Source organism: Zonotrichia albicollis, chromosome 6 (assembly GCF_047830755.1).
Source record: "Zonotrichia albicollis isolate bZonAlb1 chromosome 6, bZonAlb1.hap1, whole genome shotgun sequence".
NCBI classification, from domain to species: Eukaryota; Metazoa; Chordata; class Aves; order Passeriformes; family Passerellidae; genus Zonotrichia; species Zonotrichia albicollis.
In genome coordinates, this window is record NC_133824.1 from 9,957,306 (window position 1) to 9,983,152 (window position 25,847).

Below are 25,847 nucleotides of genomic sequence, written 5' to 3' on the forward strand. Positions count from 1 at the left end.
GGAGTGTGCTCATGGCTGGCTGCTGAGCAGAGCTCTGTCGGGCCGAGAGAAAATCTTTTAGATAAACAATTAATAAACACCGAGACCGAGAAAAGATCTGAAGACTCTTCTGTTCCTTTGAAACGCGGGCTGCCCCAAGGCCACCCCGGGCCTTTCCAGGCCCTCCAAACAGCCGAAAACCGGACATGTGCTCTGTTTCCATCATGCCTCCCCGCTTTCTGAGACAGTTGTTCCTTCTTCATGCAGAGTAGCTTCAGATCAGTTAGAGCACAAAAGGTTTAGAGCAGCATCCAGTGAGGGGACCATTGTGCACTCTAGAACTCAGCTTTGGTACCTTTGCTGGCAGGAGGATCCCTCTGCTCTTGCTATTTTGTCTTGTGTTTCCACACAGTGGCATCTTGCTCCTGCATAGCTGAGGCTTAAAGGAGGTGGGGTTATGTATGTTTGATGGGGAGCAGCATATTTTTGGTGTTTTGGTATGCTCTTAAAACTACTTCTTCCAACAACAACCACATGGTGTGTTGGTAGAAAATTCTTTGCATGAAGTGTTTGAAGGAGCTTTCTTGCTAGATCCTGTCCTACAGCTCAGATAGTGCAACCAGCTACAGGCTGGCCAAGCCCATTTCACTTCCAGCAAATTTCCTTCCTTTGTGACTTCTCCTTGACAGCACCAGACATCTTTCTGTTCTTCACCCCAGAGTATTATCTTTATTCTCCATGGGAACTAGCTAACACTTAAAAACACTCATAGAATGATACATTTAAGAAGATCCGTGTCACTGTTTGCATATTGAGGCAATATTGTTTCTATTTAGTCTTCAGTATTTTTAACAGTACAAGTTTCCACATCATTTTCATTGTTTTAGAATTTCCTTCCTTGCTTATTTTGGCTTCTTTAATTGAAAAAACCTTGGAATTCCTGAAGCCCAGTTCTATTACCTACATTTAGCTCCTGTGAACACAGATCCTTTTCCTTGTTTATTTAACCAGCCATATCAATGGTAACAGAGTCCCATTTGGCAGCTCCTGAATTCCCACCCTGCCCTATATGAACACGTGCTTGTTCTCTCCTTATGCAATGGAGCAAATCAATGAAAGCAGGTACCAACAAGACTTTATTGCATCAAATTTCATCCACATGAATTTTTATAAGTAAAATCAGAAGAAATGTTCCCTTCACATGGTAAACTCTCAGGTTATATCTGTTTCACGGGGTTTATCTGGAAAAGGACAATATGCTTAGAAGGGAATCTAAAATTGAATGTGAGAAGGAAAGCAAAAAGTGAACTCAGTGACCCCTGTCTATTGTTTTTAGTACGATGTCTGTAGCAGTGTTTTATGGCAAACACCATTAGCTGAGGAACTATGAACATTCATACTTTGATAGAAGACTGGGCACTATTTTGTCTTTGAAGCACTGGTTGAAGGGCATTTAGGCCTCATCTTCCTCACTGCATTGGGGCACTGGTGTATGGACTACCTTATGACTACAGTTCTTCTCAAGCTAGAATTCCCAAATCCACATTAACAGGGGGAAGAGAGCACAGGAGATCAAGTCCACATGGCTGTCCCTCTTGGTGAACTCCACTTACCTGTGACCAGCCTTCTTTTCCATAGCTGAATGGAAGTTCATGCATACATTTATAGTGTACCAACACATCCAAAATCATCCATGGGTCCTTGTAACCAAAGCCTGTGTCCCTAGGGGCACCATAACTGTGGAAGAATTCATTCAGTCTGTTCTGTAGATAACAAGAGCAGAGGTGTTTTACCTGGATTCTGGAGTAGTTGTAATGGCTACCAATAATTTCACTGCCCTTGATGCCAAGATTTTGAAAAACCTTTTTTATTCATTCTGATAGTCTTGGCATAGAAATTGCTGCATTCTCCACTTCCTTTGTGTCTGTGTCTGTGCTGTTGAGTGTTGCCAACAGAAACAGGCAGAGCTGCTGGATAGCTGTGTGATGCTCACACCACCTCACTCTTCACTGCTCTGTAAGAGTGAGGCCTTTCTGCCTTCACAGGCAAAGGGAAGAACTGGGTGCTTGCAGCTGCACCACAGAGCACTCCAGGACAGGCCAGCTGATCCTCTACAGGTCCTTAATCCTCTGCAGATGACTGCTAATCCACATGTAGCCACCATACTTGGTATTGGTTGCCAAGTTCACCCCTATGAAGCCTGTTTCTAGTGTGCAAAATGAAGTTTCTGTGTTGGATATTTGCAGTCTAGGTGCAAAAGATTGTTAAATTGCATTTTCAGTGTCAATGAAACATTTAGAGAGGCATATGTTACCTGGGAAAAACCCCAACGCTGTGGGGATGGCTTGCTGCCTCTATCTAGCTTATTGAGTCCTTGCTGCCCTTCCAGGCTCCTGCCTCTGCTGAGGTGGGCAAAAGTAGGGCATTTAAATTTTGAAGGAGCTTGGAAAACACCAGCATAGAGAGGACAGAGAGAATTTCCTGCTGGTCACATGTTCCTGTGAACAACCTGTTACCCTTCTAACTTTTGGGAAAGGTTAAAAATAGCACATGGTGCAATGCAGATGGGAACAGCAGCAGAAGCAAAGGAAAATAGGAGAAGAACAGCTGGATAAAGCAAAATGCCTGGCTGCAGTGAAACCTCTGAAACCAGTGTTTTACTGCACAGCCACACAGTGTAAAAGCTGGCCCAGCAGTGATTCTAGGGTGGCACCAGCAAGAGCATTAACAAGCTTTTGTTACTCAGCTGTAGAAAATGGGAATAGCTCTGTGGCTTGTCACTGCAAAAGAGAGAAGTTACTTGTTTTCCTCTTTTCCTCACCAAAAGTAGGTGCTTGAAAGGATTTAAATCAAATTTCATCAGAGAGTTGACCCTCATAGGCAAGGCATAGATCAGGTACTTGGAATCAATGCTGACACTGCCAGAAAGGGCCTCTGCTGGAATGTGCTTAAGGAGGGATGCTGATGACTGGAAATGAGACCAGGGTGGGTGAGCAGAGGCCTGGAAAACATGATCTACAAAAACACTGGAAAAGTTTTTGGGTTGCTTAATATGCTAAAATCTAAGAGGGACAGCATGATTAATCCTCAGACATTTAAATGACTGATACTGAGAAAGGTAGCAATAGTCTTTTTTTCATGTACATTCATAGAAGGGTAATAAAAGCATAAATTAATTGGAAACATGTAAGGTAAAGATTTTTATATTAGTGCAAGCTTCTTAAGAACAGCCCTGGCCATGGAATGGAGACATTGCAAGAGGTGAGGCAGAATCTTCCTTCATGGCAATTTAAGAGAATCTGAAGCTCTAGAGGAGCTAGTCTAGCTTTCCTCAGTGGGTAAGGGAATGTCTAGATTACCTCCTTCCTGCTGCATTTCCATGACATTTATACCAGTTTAGCTCCATTCTTTTTGAATCTTGCTGCTTCTGGTTTTGACATACACAAGCCAGGAGCAATTCAATCCAAGTGTTACTTAATCATCACACACATTAAAATGATTTGACCAAAGTGAGCAAAAAGCTGGAAGTGCTACTTGCAGCGAGTAATAGCTGTTTGTCAGCCTTAATAACTACTGTATAATTCATGGACATAAAAGGCTACAAAAAATGTAATTTCTTTTCATTTTGAGAGTTTTAAATATTGCCAGCAGGCTGTGGCTGTGTGTGATGGAAGAGGCAACACATGGCTCTCCCTCCTTGGAAGTGATGAGGGCAGACAGCCCAGGTCCCTGAATCCCATTATTTTAGTTACCTGCTTTACAGCATCTGCATGCTGAGACAAAGAAAATAGAATGTCTGGATGAAAAAGAAATAAACCCAGGATTTTTCTGGAGTTTATTAATTTTCTGAGAGGGAGGTTTGTGGAAGTCATTGTTTCTGCTCCACTGGCAAGGTGTAGTTTACCAGCTGCATGGGTCAGCCTGCTCTGATAGACCTGTATTGTGTCTGATGAGCAAGGTCCAGGCTTGGCAATATCCAGTGCTTTCTGGAAATCCTGTCCACCTGTATCCAGCATTGGTGTAGCACATCTGTGAGCATGTACACACATCAGCATGACAAGACAACTGCAGCCAAGGTGGGAACCAGGAAAGAGACACTGCCCACAGTGTTACCTCTGCCAGCATCTCTGCTTTCCCTGTCTGTGGGTCTTCTCAGGGCTTGTTCCCTCCCTGCAGCCTGGACCCTGCAGAAGGTGGAATTCTTTCCCTGCAGCCACCAGTGAGAACTGGGTACCACATGAGCTCTGCCCTGGACAGCCTCTCAGGGAAGGCAAGCTGCCCACTATAATGCCCTGTAGAACAGTGCACATACTTCTAAGGAAGTTACTGCATTTCATTTTCTTAATGCCATTTTTTATAAATTCTTCAATCAAAGTGTTGCAGTATCCAAGGGCACATAATTTTGGATTAAGAGGTATTGAAACAAATGTTTTATTTCATTTCCTGAAAGGTCCCACTTTGGGTGATTTTCTTAATAAATGTTATATATGTATTTAAAAAATAAATAATAAAGATTAAATGAGTACCAAAAAAATTTAAACCACAAACAACAACAACAAGTAATCAGAAGAGGGAGTATTCTCAGTACTCCTAATAAATTTGACACCAACCATTCATATTTCTTAATATTGCAGAGGGTGTTCAGCCTCTGGCTGTGCCTTGCCTGTTCAGCCAGGTGTCCTGCCTGACCTCTGACATGCTCCAAGCAGCACAGTGAGCCTGTCGAGGACAGTTCTCTGCTTGCTGCAGCCTTTCATGACCATATCCAAGAACTTCCTTTTTTTTTTTTTTTTTTTTTTGCTGCTTCCCCCCTCAGAAACTCAGAGATGTTTCTTAACAGTGCAGGTAATTTTAGGTCTGTGATCTGCCAGAGGCCCTGACAGAGGAAGGGCTCTGCTCTTTGGTAGCCTGTTGTACCCTAAGAGCCCTTTGCCTGTGTTTGGAATGGGGAGTTATTTTTGATACTGTTTCTGATGTTGGCCATGGGTACTCCTGGAGTATTTCCAAGTTCTCTAAATATTCTTGTGTCTTCTCCCTGTTTTGGTTCATTTTTTCTAATTTTTTTCTGTGCTTATGTCACTCTGCTTTCCACCAGGATGGACATGGACAACACATCTTGGAGTTGCCTGTACAAGATGCTGTTTCCAGACTCTGTGTCTGGCTGTCCTCAGGGCCCTGTTGCCCATTGCAGTGAGCAGAAGGGAGCTGTGGCTGGGAGCTGCTCTGACCAGGCAGTGCCACTGTGTCCCTACAGCTGCATGGCAGAGCGTGCATCACGTGAGTTACACATCAGTTTAGAGCCTGAGCTTGTAACAGCTTTTGTTTCCAGCTTCAATGGTGAAATTTGTATTTATCTGTGTTTTTAAAAGTAGTGTGTTTCAGTTTGAGTGAGACAATTTAAACATATCCCACAGAGCAGCTTTCACTGCTGTGGGAGTAGGGCTGTGAGTGAGCAGGAGGTCAGCTTTTTCATCTGCTACACCCTTCCTGGATGACCTTGGGCAAGCTCTTCAGTCTGTCTGTGCCTCTGTGGTCTGTCTGGCTGTGCAGACAAGAGAGGAAGGCACTGCCCCCCCCTCACAGCCCTTGCTCTTTCACAGTGAGAGGAGATACTTCCTTGTGCAGTGATCCCCTTCTGCTGTGTTTGGATGTAATGGACTGATCTCCTCCAGCTCTAGAAACGAGTTCCTGTAAATGATACTAATAACAATACTAACACTGTATACTTTTCAATAGCCTGCATGAGGCAACATCTGTGTATGTTTAGATAAGCTGGGAGCAGCTGGGTTTGGCCTCTGCACCAGCTGCTGTGATCACAGTGCAGCTCTCTGCTGGCCAGTGTGTGCTGGGGGGACGGCTGGGAGCACCACTCACACTTTGCAATCTCTGTGTTCAGTGCCAGCTTTTGGCACTCTCATCTCTGTCTCTTATGAATGAGGGGGTGAGGGAGGAGAGGGCAGGGCTGGGCTGGGCTGGGCTGACTCCTTCTCAGATGAACCATAAAGAGCACGGGAGCTGAAACACAATCTCCTCCTCCTTTCCTGTGCTGGTTCACGGACAGGCTTGCTCACAGCTGGGAGGAGGACAAGCTTCACCAGCAGGCTGAGCAGGAGTGAGGAGAAGGGAAGTTTTGTGCTCTTCACATTGCAGGCAAAACCTCTTTGCATAAACTCTGCTAACAGGTGAGTTTCATTTTTATGTATTCATTCTTGAAAGCAAGTTAATTTTCCATCACTGAGCAGGTCTCACCCCTGGAGAGGTGGTGAGAGTTTTCTAGCTGAGTTGTTAAAACAAAACAACAAGGTGCTCCAAGGACTCAATCAAAGCAATGTGTCCAAAAAAATTCACAACTTCAAAATTAATTTCCTTGGCAAAGTTCCTACTAACAAGAATTTTGAATAAAATTCTTTCTTGAGTTCCAATTAGACACAAGGAGAGCTGAATGTTCAAGTTGTATTGATGAAAGGAAATTGTTAAGATAAACTGAGAAACTGTTTGTTGTTTGTAGAAAGTAATCAGAGCAGTAGCATGTAGATAAGTTCCTGGAGTAATTTTCAGATCACTTACTAGTACTGTGTAAGTTGGATAGATACAAGATATTTTGAAGGACAAGTAAGTGACTTTATTTCCCCTGAGAACACAAGCCAAAAGTTACACCTAACATGAAACTGCTAAACCACATACCTTGATGTGTGGGTGCTCTGTGTACACCTATATAGTTTTGTCTTTGTAAATCAAATGTATATCATTACTATATTTTCCAAACACCAAGCCACTTTTCTTCCTGTTGTTCAGAATCTGGCTTGGAAAACCTGAAATGTGAGGGCTTGTTTAGAGAAGTGAAATTCATCAGGTGAGAAATTAATCTTTTTTTTTTGAATAGGATAAAAAAACTTTTGTTCATGACTGTAGCTTGTCCTTGTTATGAGAACGTTTTTCCTGTTCTTGTCAGTCTTTGTAAAGAAACAAGAAAAGCAATTCACTGAGTGATGCTTTCTTCTTTGTGTGTTGCATGGGGGGGAAAGCTGAGAAATAGAGAGTTTAGAAGAATATAACAGCTTGTCCTGTTCTGTTCAAAACACATACAGATATGTATTAATAAAAATATAAGGGAACGTAACCGTAAAGTAAGCGAAAATGGCTACACGTTGGCTCACAAGATGTGACAGTGTCACTGTGAGCATTATGGGACTTTCTGAGCAGTCTGTTAGTCAGTACCCACGGTGACTTTTTCCACATTAGCACCCTGCATTCACACTGGTCCCAGAAGAGCAAAGTGCCTAACCACTTCTTCTTTGAAGTTTTTTTTAATCAAGAGACCAGTAAAAGGTAGTCAGTCCTGTGTATTTAACATCCACTCTTTCATTTCTTCTTTGAGGAAACAAAATTTTCTCCCCTATCCTTTCTGCCTCCCCATCTTGCTGCTGCTGCTTGTTGTTGTTCCCCCATATCAGGCTGCTCCTGCTCATGCTCCCATAAAGCCTTTCTGTTACACGAGTGAAGAGGGAGGCAGAAGAATGCTGTTTCCAGTTTGTTTAACATTCAGTGCTACACAGCTGTAGGTAAGGTGATAACATGGAAAGTACATGCCCAAATTTTAAAGTCTTTACAGGGTCTAGGAAGAATACTGTAAGAAAATGTTGGGTTTATAGGATCAGACAAGTACGTTGTTCTTTGAGAGCAGAGGTGAAAATGTCTACATCACAGCATTGTGATTTGAATACCACAATTTTAAATGAAGAAAGATTTGGTGGTTCCAATATCTCATTTAAAAAACTTCTTTCATTTGACACTTTCAGTGAGAGGTATTTATTTCACTTTGTGGTTGGTGGACAAAAATTGGCTCCCTTTGCTCTGGATGTGAGGACTGGAAGCACTCTTATAGCAGCAGGAAAAGAGAGAAGTGGGGTATGGGGAAAGGGAAGAGAAGGGTCTAAGTGAGTCTGCAGAGCTAGGGGTACACAGGTGTCATTGCACTAGATGTCATTGATTAGGGTGAGCCTGAGGCTGCTGGTGAGGTCAGACAGACAGGAAGCCTCTTCCTGTGCCTGAGCACAGTTGCACAGGGCCAGGTGCCCAAGGGTGGGGGCATTCAAGTAAATTCTCCTCCCCTATCCAGCCTTGTGGATGGTGTCACTCAGATTAACCAGCTGATGCTCTAAATGTGAGTTATTGTGGCATCCCAGTGAACAGTGCATGGAGAAGAAAATTTTTTCCCTTCCAGTTTTTCTATCCTGACCTGAGGGTGCATTCATGGTGCCCTGGGGCTTCACTGCTGATGGCTGTATTGTGTCAGCGTGGTGGTAACTAAAGAAAGTTATGTCCCCTCATGAGGACATTTACACAACTTGGTCATTATTTGTAAGGGAAGAACTGTGGAAAGAGAGCTCCAGACATGGCAGCCTTGTGAGGCTCATTACCTTATAACTAGCTGTTTGTCTCCTCTAATATGTTTGGTTTTCCTATAAAGCTTATTCAGAGTGCTTTTGTTGCTTGTTATGAATTATTCTGCCAGCTGAAGCATTTGCAGAGCTGCTGACCCTGACAGCTGGCGGCAATTGTTTTTGAAAAGACACAGAACAGCTTTAATGTTTAGAAGAAACTGACCAATAATTTCAACTAAAGGTATTAGTAAGCAACAGCAGCAGCTGCTAAGAAAAACATTGCAGTTTATTCTCTAAGGGATACATCCACTGTAACACTTTTTCTCCACTAGAAACACATTCTGAACTCTGTTATTAGGGTAGGGAAACAAGAGCTTTTTAGGCACTTTGTCTGGAAGCTGTAGCTAATTTTTATGAAAAAGAGAAAAAGAGTAGACAATAGGTTTAAAACCCTGTTAGAGGCAGAGTGAGAAACACCTGGAAGTATATGCTCTGTTCCTCTCCATGGAGCACTCTTGCCAGAAACTGTTTCTGTGGCAACAAACTTCTTTCTAGCTGGGTTGTCTTGGAGTTTGATCTGGGATTGCTTAGGCTCAGATCTGTCACCATGCCAGAATCGAATAGAAATGCAAAACGGATGTGACCTACCTGTGACAGAGAGGGCACTCTGCTGCTGTTCCTGCTGCTCCACAGGAGCTGTCCTCCTGACATTCTCCATTTTGGTATTGCTACAGGCAGCTGTTGCTGCTGGGATGAGCCTGGCCTTTCCTTTCTGAACACTGTAGCTTTAGTCAGCAAGGCTTCAAGCTTCCTTTCTCTTCTTGTGTCCTATGGGCCAGCAGTAAAGACACAAAGCCTTGAAGAGAGGTTGAGTTGCCAACAGAGGGACATAAATAACGAATTGATTACAAAAGCAAATGTAATTGAACTGTCAAAGTTCAGTCACTTTAATGACACCTGAATAAAATGCTGAAGTATCAGTAGGGAAGAATGGAAATATTTCCAAGATCTCTTGGTTTGGCTTTCTTTTAACTCAGTATTTTAGTAACAATTAGAATGTTTTCATTTTATATCTGGAAACATTTAATCTTCCTTCTGCCAAGGAAGGAGAGCTTTTTCTCTGTGATGGATAATGATTTAGTGTCTACTCACATCTAATTAGAGGGTGTATCTGGTTTATCCTCCATGTTTAAGAACTGTTCAGACATAGCTTTTAAAATAGCAATTGTCTTTTAAACTTACAAGAGGCTTAAACTAAAATCCCTGAGACTATCATGTCAGAATATTATTATTTGGAATTTAAAACTATGTCCAAATTTCAGAGCTGGTTTTACACCTCCACCCCAAAGCAGGACCTGGATTTCTGAACAGCTCTCAATTTGGAATCTCACATCTCCTGTGCCAGCTTTTCCGTCTCCTCATGAGCTCATCAGAGCTCCCCTGTAACAAGCTCTTGATTCTCTCCCTTTTCTCTGGTCAGAAGCATGTTTGGAAGTGTGAATGGTTTACAGCAAGGGTGTTGCTTTTGCTGTGAATTGCTTCTTTGATACTATTAAAGAAGGGGTGGGGGTGGGTTGCATTTCTATGAGGTCATGCCTCTCCAACTATTTTTCTCAGTTTTCGTGTTGAACCTCTTTTATCCAGAAATGGAAAAATCAGGAAACAGTAATGTAAGCAAACCTGCAGATACAGATGCCAGCACTTTATTTAAATAATCCACAGGGAACTAGGTTGCTGGAGTCCTGTACCCTTAAGTGAAAAAAAAAAAAGGACAATAGTCATCTAGGGAGCAAGAACAGCAACAAGGGAAAGAGCACAGAGGAAAACCTTCTGCAGGGCACACTGCTTCTCGTGAGAACACTGAGAAATAACAATGGAGGAACATGTCTTCCATGTGCATATTGACTCAGTTCTACAGGAAACTTGGTCAACCTCCAGAAGGGAAACTGAAAAAAAGAGAAGAAATTTAATTAAAGATAGCAATAAGGGATAGTTTAGTAGAGTTATGTTTCTACCAACTAAATGGGGACTATTTGAAGACATGCACAAATACATATGCATAATGCACCCCACACACCACCCCTCCAATTCTGTATCCAAGGAAGAAATACAGAAATACAATACAAGAGCCAAAAAGACTCAATTGAGCCCGAAAGGAAATGAGCTGAGCTAAACAGAAGTGCGTGGAAGGGCGGATGGCGTGCTAGACTGGGAAGAATTGGATCTAGAACAGAAACATGTCTGAAGTGCACAGTGGTGATCAGTGTAAACTGGAAACACAAACAGTACAAAGGTACAAAGGAATCATTTTAGTTTTTTAGATGGCAACAGTGCACACAGTGTTAGGTGCTTCAGTTGAACAGGCTCCTATCCCGTGATGAATTTATTCTCTTTTATTAAGATAAATCCAAACAGAGGAAAAATAATTAAGTCAAAGAAAAATGAGGAGTGGAAGGGAAAAGTCTTCAAATATTGTAAGCAGCTTTTCATTTTACCACGTGTTAAAACTTTTACAGCACAAAATGAATCATATACTGAATCATATATGCAGAAAATGGCATTTTGAAAAGAGATTACTTTATTGAATGTATCATTATTTGCTGATGCATGAAATAATGAAAATGCTAACATTCTCCTTAAACGGGAGATCTGCTCAATCTCTTTAGACATGCCAGAGTTTCAACCACATTTCACTTAGACCTAGCAATTTTTCTAGCAGACAGCCTTTGCTGGTTGTCAAGTGCTATTAGTCAGGCATTGATTATGGATGTCCCAAGCTTATCAGCAGCACTGTGCAATAAGTGCTGTCCATTGAATTTTCAGCAAACAGAGAGAAAAAATTGTATAGATGGGTGTTTGATTGCTTTCCAAATGACTTTTAGTTAATGAGATAGTTTTGTTTGGAGGGTATGATGTTCTGGTCCTTGGGTTCTGAGTGGCATTACAAAATATGCAAGCAGAAAGATCATCTAAACCCTGCTTCATTCTCTAATTTGCCAGTTTTTGAACAAGTTTTCCCTTGAGTGAAGCTGGGGAAGCTTGACAGAAGGGACTGCCGTGCATGTTGCTGGTATTCTGTTCCCTTTCTGGGTGAGCATGTGGGTACAGAGAGCAAATTGTTCTCAATACACTCAAGGTAGAGGCTGAGAGCCAGTTCTTCACTCGGCCTTGGTGTGTGCTGCCCAGGACGGGGTGCTCTGGCCAGGTTGGTTGCTCTGCCCAGGATGGGGTGCACTCCCAGGATGGGGTGCTCTGCCCAGGATGGGGTGCACTCCCAGGATGGGGTGCTCTGCCCAGGATGGGGTGCACTCCCAGGATGGGGTGCACTCCCAGGATGGGGTGCACTCCCAGGATGGGGTGCTATGGCCCAGGGTATGTGATGGATGGCCCATGGTCAAGCAGCAGAGAAATGTGTGGGTGACTCCCATGGCTCCCTTTGGGTAGCCTCTCTGAAACAGGGGCTGTGTGGCAGTCCTGAGGCTGCAGGGACACACTGGCAATCCGAGAAAGACAAAAGTCATTGAAATGCAGATATTAATTAAATACTGATATGAATTCAACCTGAAGTCACTGACTTCAGTGCAAGATATCTAGCATTGCCTGATGTAGCACTGTGCTGTTGTCAGAGCAGGCTGCAGCATCAAAAGAGGCAATAATACAGTTTAGGAAAATGAATCAGAAGGATGATTTTCCCCAAGGCTGTAAATGGTAAAATGAATCAGAGCTCATTTAACTCAGAAGGGTGAAGTTCCTCTATCTCAATCCTAGGCTACAACAGTTGTTCTAGTCATTGTTCCTTAGTAATCTTGTATATTGATCATGGCTTTTGTAGCTTCTAATAAGCCTGTGTAATCTTGGCTTTTCTTGCATTGTTCTGTTCAATGAGGATCAGTGTACAAGTTTGGAATTATAATCAGTTCTGTTGTCTATGTCTGATTATTACTTGCCTGCTGCTTCTTCAACAGAGGCAGGATGGTTTTTTGGCTTTTGTGTCAAGGAGGATTGTGGGCGAGAGGGACACTGACCTGGTTGAATTTTATTTCAGGGGAAAGGAAGATCTGGAGATTTTTCTCTGAGTAATAGAGTGATTTAAGATGTCTGCAGGAAGTGGTGTGATGTGTTTTCCTCCACCCACTGTTCTGTACTCGAGCAAGTCATACCCGAAGCTTCAACATGTGCCCTGTGGGTGGGATCTAGTCATAGTAACTCAGCAGTGAGATACTTGGAGGGTCATGTTGTCCACTTGGTTGATCTTTAACAGCAGGAAGTGGGGGGCAAATGAGGGTCATTTTTTAAGGCTTTGAGGCAGCTATAGCATGAGTAATTTCAGCTGTGATTCACCTCCCTGATACTACTTGGACTGCTTGCCTGAAATTACACATTGCATGAACTTCTTATTACCATAAATAGGGATTTTCCAAAGACTTTTTTTCAGCACTTTCTTGTGCTTAACCAGTTGTTCAGACCTCATGTGAGGTAAAAAGACCCTAATCCTAGATAAAGACTAAGTAGTAGTGTGAGATAGTGAGTAGTCTGAGGGAACAGGCAGATGTATTTGCCAGGCTACTGTCCATAATACTTGCGGCAGTATTATGGCAGTCAGAAGTCCCAGGTGACTGGAAAAACAGAAACATTGTACCCATCTTTTAAAAGAATAGAATGGCAGCCCCTGGGTACTACCCAGCTGTTAGCATCACCTCTGTGTCTGGGGAGGATCACAGGACAGACCCTCCTAAATCACAGAACAGACACTCTGCTAAGGCACGTCAGGGACAGGAGGTGACTTGGGACAGCCAGCAGAGCTTTACCAAGGGCAAGTCCTGCCTCACAGCCTATGGCCTTCTATGATGGAGTGACTGCATCAGAGGGTAAGGGAAGGGTCACACATGTCATTTATCTGGACTTCTGTAGAGCCTTTGACATGGTTCCCCACAACACCCTTCTCTCTAAATTGGAGAGAGATGGATTTGATGGGTGGACTGTTAGGTGAATAAGTAATTGTGTGCAGAGTGTCATGGTCAATGGCTCAGAGTCCTAAAGGACCTCAGTGACAAGTGGTGTCCCTCAGGGATCCAGACTGGGACCAATTTTATTTAGCATTTTCATTAATGACATAGATGAAGGGATTGAATGCAGCCTCAGCAGATTTGTAGATTTGTAGATGACACCAAAGAGAGGAGTGATGCACTTAAAGGGTGGAAAGCCATCCAGAGGGACCTGGACAAGCTCAAGAAGTGAGTGCATGGGAATCTCATGAGGTTTAACAAGACCAAGTGCAAGGTGCTGCACTGGGGCTGGGGCAACCCCTGGTATCAACACAGGCTGGGGGATGAACAGATGAGAGCAGCTCTGCAGGGAAGGACCTGGGGGTGCTGGTGGGTGAGAGGCTGGACAGGAACACTTGGAGCCCAGAGAGCCAAGCATGTGCTCTGCTGAGACCCCACCTGCAGTGCTGCATCCAGCTCTGGGGTCCCAGCACAGCCAGGACATGCACCTATTGGAACAAGTCCAGAGCAGGATCTCCCAGAGGATCAGAGGGATGGGGCACCTGTCCTGTGAGGAAAGGCTGAGAGAATTGGGATTTTCCAGCCTGGAGAACAGGGGGCTCCAGGGTGACCTAATTGCTGCCTTGCAGTACCTGGAGGGAGCGTGAAAGCAAGATGGTGGAAGACATTTTACAAGGGCATGTGGTGATAGGACAAGAGAGAATGACTTCACACTAAAAGAGAGTAGGTTTAGATTAGATAGTAGGAAGAAGAAATTCTTTACTGTGAGGTGTTGAGACACTGAAAGAAGTTTCCCAGAGAAGGTGTGGATGCCCCATCCCTAAGTGTTAAAGGCCAGGCTGGATGGGGCTTTGAGCAACCTGGTCTAGTGGAAGCTGTTCCTGCCCATGGTTGGAACTAGATGATTTTTAAGGTCTCTTCCACCCCCAACCATTCTGTGATTCTATGATATTGGACTAACTGTGCTAATTATCCCACCTGCCTCCCTTGCCCTTCTTCTCAAGTTGTCCTTTATAAGCGCAGGCATAAAAGTCCAAAGTCATAAAAATCTGAAATGGAAAGGTATAGAAACAGAACATGGAATTCTCAAAATATCAAAAGATGGTGCAAATGGAATGATTTACTCAAGACTGTAAAAAATTGCATGTCTGTGTCAGGAAAAATTGGACATTGATGAGTAATTAGTCTTTTGTTTATGTGGCTTCTCGAAAAAAATGTTGCCGACTTCCTTCTTTGATAATAGGTTTATAAGACCAGTCATCTGATAATGACAAAAGTAATTTGTAATTTACAGAACATTTTTACAGTTTCCTTCACCTGAAACAGATATACAGAGTAATAATTATTATAGTCAGAGGTTCACATTAGAAAAATCCACTTGCAAGTAACAAACACGAATGGATTTTGCATAGATGTAAATTACTTTAGTTTAGAAGCTCAGTTTGACTCCTCTTTTTCACAAAGCATCGGGTCATGTCTGTTTTACCCTAGTTTGTCATAATTTCTGAAACATTACCAGCAATAATTCAAAAATTGCTGTAACTAAATTCCCTGGAGTGCACATAGTTTTTGAAAATATCTGTTAGCCTTTGCTGATCCATTCTCCTCTATGCCCCCATCCTAGTGTTCAAAATAATTTTGTTAGATGCTGGTTAACAATTCTGTTTCTAAAGACTGGAATAAAACCCAACAGTAAATATTTCAGCTATCTTTATATAAATATAAATATAAATATAAATATAAATATAAATATAAATATAAATATAAATATAAATATAAATATACTCATATACCACATAAACATATAAATTTTATCTTATATATATTATATATAAAATATATATAACATATATAATATATAATATATGTTATACATATTGTATAATATAGATACTATTATTATATATTATATTATTATTATAGATTATATTATCTAAATTCTATATTATAAAAACAAATATATATATTTGTGTTTGTGCTTCATATGTATTTGTCTTTCTTTTCCTTTATTTATTTTGTGTTAATAGAAATATCTTTCATTGCCTTTAATGGGTCCTTCTACTTGATATCCTTCTAGAATCAGAATGGTCTGGTTTGGAAGGGGCCTTTAGAGGCCCTCTAGCCCTGCAATGAGCAGGGGCCTCTTCAACTACGCCAGGTTGCTCAGAGCCCCATCAAACCTGACCCTGAATGTTTCCAGGGTTGGGGCATCCATCACTTCTCTGGGCAATCTGGGCTAATGTTTTATCACCCTCATCATAAAAATATTTATCCTTGTATGTTGTCTGACTCTACCCTCTTGTAGTTTAGAACCATTGTCCCTTGTCCTGTTAGTACAAGTCCTGATTAAAAAGTCTGTCCCCATGTTTTTTGTAAGTCCCCTTTAGGTACTGAAAGGCTGCAACAAGGTTTTTCCAGAGCCTTCTCTTCTCCAGGCTGAACTATTCCAAATTTCTCATCCTTTCCTCGTAGGAGAAGTGCTCCACCCCTCTTGTCTTGTTTCTGTGCTCCAACAGATGCACCTTTTACACCATAATTCTTCTGATTAAACCCAAATATCATTGTGCTCTTTCTTCATTCTTGGTGGTGCACCCAAATTTCTGCTTTCCTCTACTTCTTTTTTCCCTCAAACTTGCTCTAAGGGTATTATGCCTTTCCTTCCTATTTTATGTTGTTTGGCCTGTCCCTCGTCTCTTCTGCTGCTCATTGCTTCCCTACCTTCTTGTCTGACCTTGTGCTTCCAGGCTTTGTGAAACAGGATCAAACAACCTGACAAACCTGCAAGTGTTGAAGGAAGCTTAGCATGTGAATTTTAAGGCTGGTGTTTGTGTAGATAATGACCTGAACCAAATGCTAAACTGAAACCATCCCAGGTTTCTGATTCCAAGATTTGCAGGACAGTTGAAGTCCTGCAATGACATCCAAGTGTCTCAGGCCTGTCTGCACTGTATGACAGGTGCAAGGACAGATTAAATAGCAAGAGATCATGCAGGCACACAAGAATGCTACACTCCCTGTTAATGGAAGTGGGTGCTTTGTGGATGAGACAAGCTGGGTGCACAATGGTTGCAAATTCCAGCAAGGAAATTCTTTGGTTCAGTCCCATTTGTCTCTGCCAAAATATGTAGGCTTAGTTGCAGACAGATTTCTTACAATGAAAATTGTAGCAGTGTTCACTGAAACTGAAAGGACCCACCTGGGCTCCATGCTCCCACTTGTCCAAGGTGAAGGGGCTGCTGCTGCCAGAGGCTCTGGCTGTTCCTGTGCCATTGCCAGCAGGCAGCACTTTGCACTGAGCTGCCCCATGGTTCATGGTGCAGGCAAGTCATGTGTTTGTTAGCAGCTAAGGCACACAGGAGTTGGGAAAGAAAGGAACTGTTGTTGAACTCTCCAGTGAGTAATAAAGTTGGCTTGTTTAAACCATGAAAAAGTGAGGCTTTCTGAAGCTCTTGGCTCTATTTCTAATCCAGGAACAAGAGAATTGTTTGGCGCTCATGTAGATGGAGAGAGTCTTCTAATTTACTGCCAAGACTTAGGCTTAGATGGGTATCATCTAAAAGATGTGGGCATATAGAAGAGAGAAATATTGCCTGGAAATGACTGCAGACTCGTGATACTGAAGGTGTTACATAAACTATGATTTAAAAAAAAAGTCACACAGCTGCACTATATCTGTATTAGAGCTGTCTAAAAGAAATGCCTGTGTGTTCCTGTTCATAACTGCTTTCAGCTTAATGATAGTCTGCACCCCAGATGTTTTTCATAGAGCAACTTTTTAAATTTTTCACTTCCCTCTTTACAGAAGTGGCCAATAAGTAATGAGAGACCTATTTGTCTTTTCTCTTCTATACCCTGCATCACCTTTCCTTCATGTTCCACTTTTTCAGACAGCTTGTAAAGTATTGTGTCATATCTTCCTAATGACAGAGTGGGCTCTTGCACACCCATTTGTTTAAACCTGCTGGTGCATTTTTTTGATACCAGGTTTGTTGAGAAAATCCTACAGTTTCACTCCCTGGCTGTGCAGAGCTATATTTGGTGTGCCTGGTGCTGGGGAAAAGTTGAACTGCCTCTGTATTTCCACTTGGCTGCTGAGTCTGTCCTTAGCCAGGCATGAGTGGTCAAAGGGTGCAAAGGCAGCCCAGAGCCCACACACTGAGGAGGCCGAAACAAGGGAAGGATTTCCTGCCTCACTGTTGCCACTGACCAGAACAGCTATTGCACAAGAATTTGGATCCTTCTTTTTCATCCCCATCTTGGAAACTGGGGAGGGATTGACAGCACAAGGCAAAGAGATTTGTTACAGCCAACCTTCTCTTCCTGCCCCTTCGAACACCCGAATCCAGCATTTCCTCCAGGAGCAGGAAATGTTGCTGTAATCATAAGTGTATATTATATTACCATAATATTGTATCAATAAGGCTTTTGCTGCCTCCTTCACATTCTGCATTCTGGCAAGACTCTTAAACTAAGCAGAAATTATTTTACTTATTACAGAGAATGATATTCTCTGTATGAAAACACAATTTGATAAAAACATTTAGAGTTCTTAGAGTAAAAGAAACATTTTCAAAAAACACTGCAGCTGTAGAGTGCATCTGCTTTTCCTGATACTGTGATCCATAATGACTGAATGAAACTCAGTGCTAGACATATAAAGACAGTTCAGAATTTTCAAAACTGTCAGCAGTTTTTGAATTACTATTTGGTGCTATTGACAGGAGCTGGACGCTGGCTGGGCACTGTGCTGGTAGATGTGATGACAGGTCTCAGATTTTAGGTATTTTAGACAATAACTAAGGTGTGCCAATAATCCTGTGCAGGCAAACCCTTACATGTAAAAGTCACCAAATCATTATACAGAAATGTTATGAAATACAAACTCAGACCTGGAGCTCTGGATTGAAAAGGTGGGTTGGGGTAAGAGGGTTATCAAACCTGCCTCAGCAAAGATTCTGTGCACTGCCCTTGTCTACAAATGGAAGAGATATGTAGTGGCTATGAAGCCTTGGAGAAACTGCAAAGTGTTACAGGGGAACTAATGGCCCCTAGGTATCAGTGTTTGGGGAAATTTGTACTTAACTTCAGTGATTGATTTCTGCGGTACATGTCAGCACTGCTAACATTGTCATGTTTATTCCAGAATGGAGGTTATGGCAATCTCCTGGAGCAAACTTCAGGCTGAAGCACAGGTACCTGTGCCTGGGTCCCCTCACAGCATTTCTCCTGCTGAGCTTGATGAATGAGCTCTAACATTGTGACAGCCACAGTGGGGAGTGTGAGTCTCTTAAACCCCAAAGGAGCTGCTGAGTCTGAGAGGTGGAGGAGAGCAGAGTGCCAGACTTGAGCAGTCTTTCACACAAATTGCCCTGGGCAGTGGAGTTGAAAGTTTTGAGGGAGATGAACTTACCTTGGCCTATTGTTTCATGACTGAGAGTTTCCTGAGCTCTCAAGGATATTTCCACCAAAATCAGGGCTGATGTCCCCTCTGTTGGATATTAAAAGTAAAGGGATGAAAACCACATCCCAATTCTTATCTCTGTGTGTTTGCCGTGAATTCTGTGGAACTATGCTGGTTGAAGCTAAAAAATTAAATTCTTTGCAGGTTTGATCACTTATTTCAGCCAGGCAATTATTTTCTGGCTTAAAGCAAATTCTTTTTTTCAGTTTCCACAAGAGTAAAGCCTATCTATCACTATTTTAAAGAAAACCTGTATGTATTAAAAAAAAATTATTTGACAGTAACATCCTCAAATGCTAAAGCTGACAGTAATTTTACTGTTGAGTGGTCATACTTTTGTAAGTATTGCCTTGGAAGAAATTTTATGTTCCTAGATGGGACAGAAGATGACAACAGAAATGCAAATTAGCATAGCAAACAGGAAAAAGCAGCAAGGCCTTATCTTTAGCCAGTGCTTCTTTTGAATCCATAGTACCTGAAGCTGTGAAAGGAGTACACAAGAGTACACATTGTTAACCTTACACACGTATACCCAACATCCCTGAATCTTCTGAGGAGACATTGAAAGAAACACAGTCTTGCTGTTCTGCACCACCAGGTAAAACTGCATTCCCTTCAGATTAGGAACAGTTTGCTCTGCTGTTCTCCAGTGCTGAGCATCTGTGCCCATGTGAGTATACCATGAGGTGATCAAATGCTGGGTGGGGCATTTCATTGTTCAGTTGAGGGTTTCATCACTGAGAGCTGGTCCAGGCTTGACCTCGTAGAACTGAGTGCAAATCCACTGTCAGCAGTGGTTTTGGTGCAATAAATTGTTATAGTATAGTATAGTATATCATAGCATAGCATAGCAATGGCTTCTGTGGGTACGTGTTTGGACTATACCAGATTCATCAGGTGAAAACAATTACATTCATATTCAGTGAAGATGAAAGGAAAGCTACAAATGAAGCAGTCATAAGTGTGTGGGTTTTGGAGTTGATGGCAAATAAGGAATATTTAATAGCATATTCTCTAGAAGTGAGACTATGAAGATGCCCTGTTACCAGAGTTTCACCATGTCCTTCCAACAGAGGAAGACAGCTTGCTTTCAGGATTGTTTTTACAAGTAACTGTAAGAGAAAGTGCTAAAAATTCCCTTTTTTTTTCATCCTGCTGAATTGAACTGCATATTACAAGGTATCTTGTATGTAAAGGGAAATTTAAGAAATGGAAATTTATAATCAAGAGTTTTGTGCACCCTACATCCTCTGAGGAAGTCTGTGTGGATTGCTGGTTTACCAGAGACACCTTTTCCATCACAGTCAAATCTGATTACTGCTTTTCTGCCCCATCTGTAAACCAGATATGATATTTCTTCACATTTTAGATACCTCCAAAGCTAACACAACAAATATTTGTAACTTGCTTTGTGATTCTGAATCACATAATTTTCTGGCACTTTTCTGTTATGTACTAGGAGTTATGTGAATCTTGATTTCCCAAATAGGCTTTATCTTTATCAAAGTTTTAGAGCTAGGAAAAGGCAGCTTTCTGAAAAATGTACTATATATTTAACAATTGTATACCTTCTAAAGATTTCCTTGTGTTTTATCTTCAGGTTATTAACATCCTGCAGCAAGTTGTCACTTCAGCCTAAAGGTTTTTGGAAGAAATAAACTCTACATGAAAACTGAATGTAATTAAGTCTTACATTCAGGACCCTGATGAGTGATACAGAGGGAGAAGTAGAAGATGGTGAATTTCACAGAGAATGTGACTGAGAAATGCAATATTAATCATGAAATCCACGAGACATTATCCCCTGTGGTGTACATATTTGTGTTCATATTAGGCTTGCCAGCAAACTGCCTGTCCCTGTACTACGGCTATTTACAGATCAAGGCTAAAAATGAATTAGGTGTCTACCTTTGCAATTTGACTATAGCAGACCTGCTGTACATATTTTCTTTGCCTTTTTGGCTACAGTATGCTTTACAGCACGACAACTGGACCTACGATGAGCTGCTGTGCAAGGTGTGTGGCATCATGCTGTACGAGAACATCTACATCAGCGTGGGCTTCCTGTGCTGCATCTCCATCGACCGCTACCTGGCCGTGGTGCACCCCTTCCGCTTCCAGCGCTTCCGCACCATGAGGGCTGCGGCCATCGTCAGCAGCGTCATCTGGGCCAAGGAAATCATCACCTGCAGCTTTGTCTTCACACACGGCGAGATCAGCATGGATGCTGAGAGCCACCTGGTGTGCTTTGAGCATTACCCCATCAAGAAGTGGGAGCACAATGTCAATTACTACCGCTTCTCTGCTGGCTTCCTTTTCCCCTTGTTTCTGCTGGCCTTCTCCTACTGTGGGATTCTACGAGTTGTTCACAAGAGTCCTGGCACCCAAAAGAAGAAGAAAATCCAAATTAAAAGACTGGTATCAAGCACTGTTTTCATATTTTTAGTCTGCTTTGGACCATACCACATCCTACTTGTAGTTCGTAGCTTGTTGGAGAACAGCTGCTCGTTTGCTGAGAAAATATTCAATGTTTACCATATTTCTCTCCTGTTAACCACTTTTAACTGTGTTGCTGACCCAGTATTGTACTGTTTTTCCAGTGAAAGCACTTACCAGAACTTCGTCAAGATGAGAGACTCTTGCCTAACATGTTTAGGCCATTTGAGTACTGAGACGAAGGAATCCTATCCACTAAACACTACTGAAACTCCCAACAGAAAACAGCATGAACAACAGCCAGGGTTATTACAAATACCACTTGATGATGCTGGAATGAAGGACTGCTTCACAACTAATGCAGACAGCCTATAGCATTAATCAAAAGGACCTTAATCCTACACCTGCAGCTGTGGCTGTGTTTGTGGATCTGTCTGAATTATTCATGCATTACAACAGTGTGACCTCCCAAAGGCTTATGAGCAATGCTGTACAGTGGAGCTGTTTCTAGAGGTGCTTGGACCCTGGCAATAGTGAGGAAAGTATGTGCTAAGTCAGTTCAGTTATAATCACGTATCTCTTGTGCTGCCACTTAAAATCTGTTTGTCTTGATGACTGCACTGACTGGAATAAGCCAGTACTCACGGTGTGCAGTTCTGGTGAACTCATCTTTAGCTGCCTCTGTTTGCCCCTGTAGCATCTAGAGAAAGTAATTCTCTACAAGCTGTCATCATCTGTTGAAAAGGTCAGAGACAAAAAAAACATTAATGTCCCCATATACTTTTAAAAAGAAAAATCCCAACAAAACACTTCTGCAACATCTCTGTAACTCTCTGAAAAAAACTCCTTCTGCCAGTTTCAAAGCCTGCAGAGACCATGCCAGAACCAGATTCCTAAAACAATCAGTCTGATAGTGTGAGACATTGTGGGAGAACATGCACAAGGAGCTCAGCACCTGCTGAGACCTTCAAGGCTCTTATTTCACTGTTGAGCCTCAGACTGTTAAACCTCTTTGTAAGGCTCCTAGAGACTTCTGGAAGTAGGAGAGACTGGGCTCCAGTGAGTGTCTATAACTTGGTTTGTCAACTCAGAAGAGAACAAGAGATTGGTAGTATGTGAGGTACTTTGGTCCCATGGGCTTCTCTGAGTCACTCTGTTCAAGAATATTTATTTACATCTAGATTCTACTACACCTTGCTAAGGTTTTGATTGTGTCCTTTACAGTTTGTGTGTCTTGTGCAGCACAGACCATGTAGGCAATTACATAACAATGCATTTGTCAGGGAAACTGTTGAAAGAATTCTGTTTAAACCGTGTTTTTGCTCACAGATAACATAGTTGAGGGTTGGATCATTGTTCAGTAAATACAGTATCAGAAATATGATGTATGAATGATCTGTGTCCTGGTTTAGACAGAAACAAACTATAGGAGTAAGTGGAGAATAATGGCTTTTAAAGACCTGGGAGTTGTGCTCCTCAGTATTGTTTCTACCACCCCCTCCTCTCTAGGTTCTTTAGGGTTTTTTTGTTACACTAATGATTCCTGTGACTCTTCTTTGACATCTGCTCATCACACCTCCTTTTACCTGCAGCTGTTACACCATAAATATTGCCTTGTCCTTTCAATTCTCTGGTTTCAAACCTTCCTTGAAACACCTCTCTCTCTGCAACCCAGAGCTGATAACTTCCAGCAGTATAATCAGTTCTGTTTCTTTGGTTTGCTTTTGAGTCCACAGATTGTCTAGACAGATGGTTTACTCCTGCTATTTGAATATGTCATTGTAATACAGCCTTCCTAGTAAATATATTCCAAAAGGAATCTATTCTAACAGTTTTCTGGAAACCACCTTGAGAGTGCAATATTGGATACAATTAGTGGATGTGTTTAATAAAGAATGTTTTTATAATTTTCTTTTTATATTTTTTCACACCATGTTCGAAATAACTATCTTTAGCTTTGGTGCACAGTTTCTATTTGTGAGACTACAGATCCTCTCCTCCCTCCTCTTGCAGAAAGGATTCATGTCCTCAGTCACAAGAGGGGATTAGGTTTGCTTAGGTTAACATTTGGTTTGTTTAATTATTTTACATTTCTTTATACTTTGACCACTCAGCTGGATTAATTAACTTTACATCTGCATTTTTTTCTCCTGACTATTAGCACTGTTTAGCTTTATTTTCTCCTAATCTTTCATCTCCTCTGCTGTGTATTCCAAGGGGTTTGTAGGGCAGGGACCCCCTCCCTGGAGTGCTGACCTTGTGCATTGTCAAGCACCAACTCCTTGGGCCCCCCACGACTGCCAGGCTGTGAGACACACGTGGTTTGTTCTAGGATTAAATATTTGTTGTTGTGTTTATGTGTTGCTCCTTTACAGTTCCCCATGCTGTTTAAATTAGACAGCTGGAATGCAGAGCCTGCTGTACTACATGGAATTGTCATCTGAGGGATTCAGGCTCATTGGAGATGGAACTTTGATGTGGTCAGCTTTGGTCAGCTGCTGCAGTTTAAAATCAGATGGAAACTTGTGTAACACAGTGCAGCATTCTGCTCCAGTTCTCAGCACCTAACCTGCTAACCCAGAACAGAAAGGAGGGATTTTTTCTTCTTTTTCCCTTTTTTTTCTTGAAGCCAATATTTTATCAATTCTTTCTGTATTGTAACTGTTTGGCTTGGGCTGCAGAACTGTAACCAACAGAGCAGGAAGGAAACTCCCACTCACAGCTTTTCCTTCCCTCTCAGTAAAAAGACATTCACTCAAGGGTCCTGCTAAGGTTGCTAGAGACATGCTACACGTGCTACTGAAGTAAATGCCATGCTTGGGATGCACACAAGAAAGCATTTTAAAAGCACACACTCAAGAAAAAGAAAAAAAAATTAAATTTTGTATTTCTTAATGAAAACTGACTGTTAAGACTTGTATTTTGGGGCGAAAAAAGAGCAAAAGGTTACTAAATGAAATTTTTTTTGAAAATATCCATTGCACCTGTTAGTGTAAGATGTCAGTAGCACAGAAAGAATAAAATCAACTGTTTCTTTTGAAAGGATGCAAATTTCATTCTATGAGTTCTGTGCAGCAGTGAACACATGCCATCCTCCAGAGCTACTGGCTTTGGCAAAAAGTTCAAGCATTCTTATGAAATATTTTACTTAATACTTATAGTTAGGAGAGTTTGGAGACTTCTAAAGGAGATATTTTCTAATTGTGAAACTTCCAAGATACTTTTCTAGAACATCCTTTGAGAAGTTTTTCAATAAAATGAATCTAAAAAAAGAAGACTGATCTAGAAAATGAACATTGGGATCTTTGGTGAACCTGAATGTCTAGCAGAAGTCTGGCATTAAGACTTTTTCTGTCATGTGTTCTACTATTCTATGTCTTTAAAGGCCCTGTATGCTCAGAGACTTCAGGAGATTAATGTTCAAAATACGCTGGTGTTTATGGTATGAAATTATTTTTCTCATTCTGAAAAAGTTATGAAATTATTTTTCTCATTCTGAAAAAGTTAAGTTGTTTGTCTTGTATTGAAGAAGGAAAATAAAACTCACCTGCCAGGAAGGAAAAGAGATATAAAGTGTTGCTTGCTGCTGAAAGTCCAACTGAAGGCAACTTCCATTTCATGACAGGAAAAGCACCAGTGCTCCAGGGGTGGTGTCAAATGCACCCCCCTCTCTCTGCTGGCAGGGCTGACAGCCAGCAGAACTGCAGTCCTGCCACCCACCTGGAGTTAAGGTAAAATTACAGCTTTGAATGACAAAAGCTGGGCACAGTTCACAACCATTTGTCAGTAATCCTATGGGATAGAATTCAATGTTACTGCACTTGGTCTTGTCAGGAGCTGAACTTCTACAACAGGAATTCATGCAAAAGTTTATTTACATAATGTTATGCTGAATGCAAATGTTTATTCATTTAGAATCATGCTTTAATTTCTAATGATTATTTTGTATTCAATTAATTTCTTTGTAACAGCAGGATACTCTGAAATGTCTACACATTTTCTCTACTATCCATAAAGTGGCAAAATATGTAAGTGGCAAATTACTAATATGACAGGGGGTAATGACACAGCCAACCCTCTACACAGAAGATCTGCAATGCTGTCCTTATTTTCATTAGTTCAGTTAAAATTTTCTCCTTCTCCCCTCACACTTCCACAAACTATCCCCCACCATAAGAACACAGTGTTTGAGAGGGGCTACAGGAAGTGTGCAGTGGAGCTCTCACTATCAAACACTGCAGTTTTGTTTTGAATCTTCTCTCTCTACTGTAGCTGTTTTCCTCACCACAAGTATTTTTAAATCCAGGTTGCTATGAAAGTTACTTCCTGTTGCAGTTATGAGGTTAGTAAAACAAGAACAGCAGTGCAATAATATCTCATTGTAATTTCATGCTTTCTTTGTAAAAGCCAGATCACCTCTTATTGTATAATATCATTTAATATTAATTTTCCATTATAAAATTACAAAATTCCATTTTCCATTATAAAATTACAGAAAAGAAAGGTAAGCCAAATGGATGATGATATCCTCTTCTTGTTTCACAGAGATGTTGTAAGGATAACAATGAAAGGCTGTGTGTG

At 41.6% G+C, this 25,847-nt stretch overlaps 1 protein-coding gene across 5 annotated transcripts in view; it reads left to right on the top strand.

The window, feature by feature from the left end:
- GPR68 (G protein-coupled receptor 68) overlaps positions 1–25,751 on the top strand; it is a 30,467-nt gene extending 4,716 nt beyond the window's left edge. For 3 of the 5 annotated variants that reach the window (XM_074542484.1, XM_074542485.1, XM_074542487.1), the window contains 4 exons: positions 5,075–5,256; positions 6,041–6,161; positions 20,431–24,708; positions 24,740–25,751. In XM_074542484.1, the coding sequence (XP_074398585.1) occupies positions 20,565–21,641 (1,077 nt within the window). In that variant the 5' untranslated portion in view covers positions 5,075–5,256; positions 6,041–6,161; positions 20,431–20,564 and the 3' untranslated portion in view covers positions 21,642–24,708; positions 24,740–25,751. Of the gene's footprint in view, positions 1–5,074; positions 5,257–6,040; positions 6,162–6,774; positions 6,833–15,411; positions 19,501–20,430; positions 24,709–24,739 lie in introns of those variants that run through there. The other 2 variants (XM_074542486.1, XM_074542489.1) reach the window with 2 other exon arrangements.
- The last annotated feature ends 96 nt before the right edge of the window (positions 25,752–25,847 follow it).